We start from the raw sequence: 8,041 nt of genomic DNA, 5'->3' as shown, positions 1-8,041 counted from the left end.
CACCAAGGATTTCATTGGAAAGCCTAACATGTTAACTATATGGCAATGGAGGTCACATGAAGCCTTTGGGAAATATTTGCTCTATTTAACGAAGAGACTTCTATAGGCAAACTTATCCTAAACAATTTCTCAAATTACCCAACGAGGTGAGATAGAGAGGATTTGGTTTGCAAAGACTGAATCAAATCTATCAGCAAGTAAAGTCCATGAACTGAAAAAAGCATTCTGCTACTGAGCAGTTTAAAATGCAAATTTTATAAATATGTGTGCAATCACAAATTAGTCCACTTGGTCAATTATAATATTTGATTTCACCATGGCATGAACTTGATTTTTTAAAAATATAGGTGTGTATATATACACATTTCAGGGGAAAATCTTATTGATCCTCAGGGGAAAAAATCATGGCTACCTAATAAGGGTGATTAATGGTTATACACACCACCCAGACATATTCACACATGTCCTGATTGGATCATTTGAAATGCTTTCCCGCTTATTTTTTTAATTAAATTACTACTCTAAGGTAGAGTTTACTAGCTAATCTTTCTTGAGACAAAGTTTTTGGTAAATAATTGCCAAAGAGAGCCAACTTATTCTCCAGACAATAAATGTTCCTTCTTCTTCCCCAAGGCTTCTTTTTGGGGGTGCATGGTGACTGGGAGAACAAGCCTTTGATATCAGCTGGCTCTGAGTCCGGGCTCTATACTTACAAGAACCTCTCTGTCCCAAAGAGTCCTTTTCTCTAAACTAGATGTGACAATCGTACTTCTCTTGCAGCTTGTTGTAAGATGATATGAGCTAATATGTAAAATGCTACAAATGGCTCATTCATGTTGCTCTTGGTCTCATTGTTATTGATACTTTCCCCTACAAAGGCTGGATCGGAAGGAAAGGTGGCTTTTGATGGAGGAAACGCCTCCTGATGGTCAATTTATATTTACGAATGAAAAACAAAGGGAGTTGGCATTGAGTGTGTATATTGTGCCCTCGGTTTTTCTAAGCAGCTTATGTGGGCGCTATCTCAGTGAATCCTGACAACCCCAGGAGTTGAGCACTATTATGGTCCCCATTATTTTGTACATGAAGAAATGGACGAAGAGAGCAGCAATTACAGCCCAAGGCTACCCAGTAGCAGCCTGGATTCAGTCTAGCTTGTCAGCACCCACGGAGGCCGTTTGCACCCACTAACACTCCCGCCTGCTCTTCTCAAACCTTTGAGAGGGATTACATGTTAATGTCCGTTTCCGCTGTGAAACTTTCCGCATTTTAAAAGCATTCTAGGAGAAAGTAGAGGCTCAGAAAACAGAGTGACTGTTACCCTCAGAGCAGCATTTTGAGGTGGAAAAGGGGCAATTCCTGCTCCAGGCCTGAAGGGGGCGCTGCCCGTGGCGGTATCTGAAACGGTGTTGTGCAGCAGGAAGGTCCAGAATGGCGTGTTAGGAAGCAAGGTTGGGCTGGGAAGTACTGAATTCAGTTTGATTTTCACATTTTCGAACTGAGGACTGACTAGCTGTGAGGATAAAGAGGGAAGGGAGAAGTGGGGAGGGGGAGTCCACTGGAAGGTGCCATCTACAGAATGCAAGAGAGAAGTCGTGATTCCAAAGAAATGGCTCGCCCCTCTCCTCTGCTTTACTTCCCACTGCGATTCTTGGTGGTCGTTCCTTCCTGAGGTTACAGGATAAACAAACCTGGCACACGTTGTAAAATCCTCACCCTGAGGAGCTCCTGGGGATGCAAGCCTCTCTGGGGCTTTGCTATTTGGCCCAGCTAAGAGGTTTCATGTGTGTTGTTGTTGTCCTTTGCCCTCAGCATTTAACCCTTCCCTCCCTTGAAGCAACCCTTCCTCTAAAGAAACCCAGCCCACCTCAACAGACCGTCTCCTTTTCTCTTTCTAGTTGGAAAACTAACCCAGGCCACACAAGGCCTTGAGGATAGTCCAGACTTCTAGCCACCAGTTTAGTTCAGGAAAACTGGGGAGGGCCCCTGAGACCTGGCAGTGAGGCCCCTGGGGGACTTCAGGTCAATGCTTTTTATTCAAGGGCAGGGGGCTGGAGAAAGTCAAAGAGGGAAAGTCATTTGGCCTAAATTAGCTGAAGATCTCTTAGAAAAACAAGCAAAGAGTTTTTGTGTGGCAATTTCTTGCAACAATGAGATTGTACTGAATTGAAAAGTCAGTTGTTAACTTTGGGGAGGAAATCTCACCCAGAGCTCCAGGTACAGGACAGAAAGAGAAAGAGAAAGAGAAAGTATGCTGATACAAGAAAAAAGGGACAATTTCCTCCTGGATATTCCTCACGTACAGGAAAGGAAACACTTTAATTCAGACATAGAAAAACAACCCATTTTCCTCCCTTTAAATCAGCCTTTAAGAAACCACCTGGATAAATGGGCTGGTGTGATGTCTAAATTAAAATATGGCTCTCTCTCTACCTCAGGCATCTTTTTTTTCCGCTGAATCAAAACAGGACCAACTTTATTCATACAGAAACTCATTTTTTAATATTACAATACCAGGATCCTCTCACATTGTATATACAATATGTCTGTTACTTTACAATATATATTTCTTAGGTTTACATATAAAATGAAAGTACTAAGGTTATTTACAAATATACATTCAATACCCCTAACATTTTTAAATGCAACGTTCCCACTTTGTTTTAGACAGGAATGAACTTCTTTGGATCATGGCACAAAAGAATCACCGTAATAAAAGTAAGTATATTATAAAACCAACCAAACAGTAGCAAAGGAAGGCTGCTAGACCTAAGCCACTCGCTGCTCCAAAAAATTAAAGCCCAAAGCCAAAGGCGCACAACAGTTTCGAAGTTCCTTTGTGTCTCCTTCCCTTTCATAAACTTCTGCAGTCTGGGCTCCTCAACATGGATGTAAGGTGAACTAATCCAAAGGATCAGTCGAAGGAGGGAGGGTGGGATCTTCCTGCCGCGGTGATCGTCCCAAACGCGGGCTCCAGGTTACTTCTCCACCACCTCCTCCACGCAGGGGAGTTTACGCTCCTCCGAGGAAATACTGTCCACGATGGAAGAAAGGCACCGGAGGCTGCTTGAGGCCGAGGAATCAATGCTTGCCCCTCCTGAGCACAGAAAACACACAGACATAGCAGCCCCGGGAGGCAGAAGAGGCAGCGCGGCGCCCTGCTCCAGGCCTCCGAGGCAACCAGGCAGCACAGGGTCCCCGCGCGAAAAAAGCGCCCTTCTCCCAGGGCGCGTCCCTGCTGTGGACCTGAGCCTAGTCCGCCCGGCGCGAGCAGCCAGCCCCCTCCCGGGGTGTTCCCTAGCGCCGCGCAGCCGGCGCCCCTGCTTTTCCTTACCTTCCTTGGCAGTGATCGCGAGCCCCCTGGAATGATCCGAAACACTTGGCCACTGGGAGCTGCAGGTGCGCAGGAAATCCGCACCCTCGAGCTGGGGAAAAACCAAGGCAGCAGATTAGAAAATAAACATCGGTTCCGGGGATGGGGGGTGCCTTTGTGGGGATGTCTCCCCGGCTTCCTCGGGCCAGGCCGGGTGCGCATTTCCTGCCTGTGGCGGGCCCCCCGTGTCCAGGGGTCACTGGGGGTTCATTAGAGAGGGAGCTGGAGGGGCGGGCGAGGAAGGGGACGGGAAAAGAGACCAAGCAGCTGGATGGTAAAGCCCCAGGGGAAAGCGTCTAATCAGACTCTGGATGTATTCCCCTGCCTGGGCAGCATTTGGCCTTACATTCTCTTGTTTGGGTCTGTAGTTAAACGGGTCCACCCCCAGCTCCTGCATTTTCTCCTGCTGATCCAGCCGGTGCAGCAGGTCCTGCAGCCGCTCAATGTAGCTGATGGCGCTCCGCAGGATCTCCACCTTGGGCAGCCTCTGGTTGGGGTTGGCCACAGTCCTGCGCTTCAGAGCCTCGAAGGCCTCGTTGATTTTCTTTAGCCGCCTCCTCTCGCGCAGGGTGGCGGCTTTCCGTCTGTCGGTGGGGGCAGATTTTCTCTTGCAGGTCTTACAAGCCCAGATGAGGCACTGGCCCGGACAGTGGGGCGGCTGTAGGCCTGGGGGCGCCAGGACGTGTTCCTCTCCGCTGCTGTCGCTCCCAGCTTCCGGGGCCATTTGGTCCTGGCAGGGGGATAGGGTGCCATCGCTCCCTGGGTACAAAGGAGAGCCCTCCGCCACTTCTAACGGCTGCAGGGTAACATTTTCCCCGTCCAAGTAAAAGAAATAGGAGCCAGTTTCAAAAAGGTCCATCATCATGTTCTCCTCCTTGGCCTCTGGCTCAGTCTGAACTGGGTGATGGGCTCAAAAACCCAGAGGAACCACCCAGATGGCATTTAATTAGTGCGGTGACATAAGTCACCCCAGCTTTATATATAGTAGCTCCTGAAACTCAATCCAACTTTTAGCTGTCATGGAGCATCAGTCTCCCAATGTGGTTACAGCCAGTGCTCTCTAGAACATCGAGTTTGAAAGAAAGCTGAGAAGTGTCACCCCCAGAATGATGTGACAATCTCTATGCAGAACAGGTTAAAACAAAATTCACACAGAGAGGATAACCACCATTTAAACACAGAGTCCAATGCTTCCATTTGGGGCAGTTTAAATGCTAACCTGCTTACAGTACAACTTCAAAACAACCGGGGATTAACACTGCCCCATTCCCCTCCCCCAGGCTCATCTGAACTCTAAGTATAGTTCCATGATGAAAGATTTCAAAGGCAATAGCCATTGCTCCAAAATAGCCTGGTTAATATTTGCAGAGTGGTTCAGTTCTTTTCTCTCCTGTCTGTCAAAAAGATGCTATTCCTGTGATTAAAACCATTACAGTCCTTCAAAGGGTTTGCATGACTTTCAGGCTGCGGCCTCAGTAGCAGCAGGTAAATCTCTTTCCTCTCTTTTAATAAGGCAGTTAGATGGTTTGGGAGCTGGAGGGGGTGGTTGGAAGGTGCTCAGATTCCTTCCTTTGCTATCTTTTTTTTTTTTTTTTTTAGAGGGGTGGCAACTAAAATCTGAATTCTGTAACCCTCAATGGTGGCACAGCAGTACCTATGAGGTAAGGGGTGGAACAGAGGATGTGAATGCAATCCACTGTTTAAAGACAGTTTTTAGTGGAAACAAGACTTTCACTAAAACTAGACGAGGTTTCAAGACTCATTGTGGCCCCCACTCCAAGGTGCCTCTGTTATGGCTCCTGTTCTACACAGCTTTTGCATTGGTGTGCTCGCTGTCCATTGACTCCAAATCAGTTGTTTCCTAGGATTCAGATGAGAAAGGCAGCCGCTGAAGCCCAAGCAAGGCAATAGAACTTTAATGACTGCTTCCCTATGGTCCAATACACACAAGTATGGTGGCTGGAAGGCAGTACAATATCGGGATGAAACGAAGAGGCCCTAGATTCGAAGGACTTCCTTGAAGTCCTAACTTAGTTCATTTCTATTTATGTGTGCATAGGTAAGCATTAGATCTCAATTTCTTCAAGATAATAGCAGTTGCTTAACAGAATTCTGGCGAGGGTTTGATCACATGATAGGCATGTGAAGCCTATAGCCTATATTAACTGCTTGATAAGCATTAGTGCATAAGGCTATGTCAGGGCTCAGACCATTTCTTATGAAGGAAATAAAGCACAGCTATTGCAGAGCCTTTTCTGTTCTTTTGCTATTTTTTTCTCATTTGTTATTGTATTCTTTCCTTCCTCTTTTTTTCTTTTCTTTTTATTCCTTTTATTTCTTTTTTCTTTTCTCTTTGTTCCTTTCCTTTCCTTTCTTTTTCCCCTTAGAGTTCTGGAAGGACCCACTCCACCTGTAAGTGGCCTTTGTAATGAGAAACATCTTTGGTTTGGGCCTGTATAGTTAGGGCCTGAAAAACCAGATGGAAACCAAGCAGTGATAATTATAGGCCATGTTCAATATGACTTCATTTTTTTAAAATGAATAGAGTGAAGACAATGCCAGGAATCAATGGTCAGACAATGTAGGAACTAGCTACATTTTCCAGCCAAGTCGCTTACTCAAAAGATAATTCTTCAGTCTCTTTATATTGAGCCACAGGTGTTAGGTTGACATTTGGGGCTGTTTTTATGTTTTTGTTGTTGTGCAGCCAAATAATTCCTTATCAAATTTGAGAATGAATCAATTTTTTTGGAAAAGCAGGGAGCATAGGTAAGAAGAAGAAGAATAAGATCTGTATTTTGTGACAGTTTCTCCTATTTCCGCCAGCGCCCTGGTTGCGGTAACGTCAGCAGTTAAGTCTGCAGATTGGAGACTCCAACAACACAGGGCAAACATCCATTGTGGAAAGTTACCCTGTGCTCTTAACCACACTCTTATGAGGCATTTTATAATGTAAAGATACCTTAAAAAGGAGAGTTTAGCCAATATAATTACATAGCATAGTTGCAAAGATTACTAAGATAATAATAACTGAAATTCATTTATTCAACATTTTTGGGGTACCTACAAAGTGCCAGACAGTGTCCTGGATACTACGGATAAAGAGGTGAAAAATGATCACTTTTCTTGTGGAGTTTGGATGTAGAAGGATGGGTGAAATTGACAACGATATATATAAAAACAGTGTGTGGAGGAGAAATAGCCCTGGAACTGGGGCATGGATGGCCCTAGATTTTAATCATTTGGGGCCTGTGAGGGTTTAGTCAATTCTAACACCTCAAATTCCCAATTTTTTAATCTATAAAATTGATACAATGACAGAAGATGTCATACTTTCAAAGACCGGAATAAATATGACATTTAAAAAAATGTGAAATCACTTTAAAATGTTGCATACTCTATGAAAGTACTTTTTATTACTTTCTTAGATATAGAGAAAAAACTGAGACAGGAAAAAATATTGCTACTAAGGAATTTTGTTGCTTGGATAATAGATATAACATGTAAGGTGGTATCATTCTTAGACTCACCACTGATTTTAAGAGGTATTGGATAGATGTGAGAGTCTGTATGTCAAGAGCTGCTAAAGAATAGGAAAGTGTGCTCTTTCTCCTTTATTTTTCCCTCATTCAAGTGTTTCCACTTGAGAAATAGTGAGTTCAAAATGTAGAAAGAGAAGATTCTAGAAAAAAGTAGAAAAAATCTTTGAGGTGCTGGTCAAGAATAACCTCTCAGGCATTTCAACCTTCACTATCAAATTATCATTACTTATCAAATTACAAAGCTCCTTTCCAACATTTTGTAGAATTTGTAAAATTAATGTTGTTCATTTTGGTCTACACTTCTCTCTGTTGTTGTTTTGGGGTGGGAACGGGAAGAGAGAAAAAGGAAATGCCAGCTTGGGAAATAACCATCCTCTATTAGATTAGGTAATGGGAAAATATGCAATGATTCCAAGTGAACTAGTGAACTCTTGGAACTCCAATTGTTTGCAAAATATGAGATGTCTGTAATTGCAATTACATTATTTCTCAGAAGAGCTTGGAAGCCACAAACCTTGACAAGTGGTCAAAACAGGTTTATGAAAACTGAAATACCCCAGGCTTTAAATAATTCAAATTACATGTTTAAAAATTATGGAAAAAAGTAGATAATAATAAGAGAACAATAATATTAAGTTTTAATAGATTACTTAACAAATCTAAAAGTAGGTTAGTGATTGAGTTTTCAAATAGTTTGCCACTCCATTGTTTTTACTTTACACTTAGGTATTTGTAAATGCATTTTCTTTCTATCATCTTCATAAAAGATTGAGTATGTCCAGTTCTCTCCTTGAGAAGGAGTGGGAGGGAAAGGTTTATGACTCTTTCACTCTGGTGGATTTTAGCTCTGAGCATTGGGGCAAGTGGTGTATGTGATGGAAAAACAGAGCTCTGGAGTAAGACAGAATTGCAATTCTAGCCATTCTTATATGTTCGAAGCCTCATTTTATAAGAGATCAAATGGCATATGTAATACATACATCATAGGCTTGTTGTGTTGTATATAATGTATTGTGCAATAATGTATGCTGAATCCATGACATGAAATAACTCAACAAATGTGAATTTCCATTCTTCTCCTACTCAATTCATAAGGCCTCTTATTGAAATAGCCATAGTGAATTAA

At 43.2% G+C, this 8,041-nt stretch overlaps 1 protein-coding gene across 1 annotated transcript; it reads right to left on the bottom strand.

Annotated features, from left to right (window-relative positions):
- Positions 1–2,978: 2,978 nt before the first annotated feature.
- On the bottom strand, positions 2,979–4,315 carry MYF6 (myogenic factor 6; the record flags this gene model as incomplete). Its single annotated transcript, XM_079775788.1, has 3 exons — positions 3,720–4,315; positions 3,335–3,425; positions 2,979–3,097 (listed from the first exon to the last, which is right to left on the bottom strand). Exons 1-3 carry the CDS (start codon positions 4,236–4,238, stop codon positions 2,979–2,981), a joined length of 729 nt encoding a protein of 242 aa, XP_079631914.1. The 5' UTR covers positions 4,239–4,315.
- Positions 4,316–8,041: the final 3,726 nt, after the last annotated feature.

This window comes from Cnephaeus nilssonii, assembly GCF_951640355.1.
Source record: "Cnephaeus nilssonii genome assembly, chromosome: 6".
NCBI classification, from domain to species: Eukaryota; Metazoa; Chordata; class Mammalia; order Chiroptera; family Vespertilionidae; genus Cnephaeus; species Cnephaeus nilssonii.
Note: the sequence above shows the minus strand (reverse complement) of the source record. Positions and strands in the feature narration are given on the sequence as shown.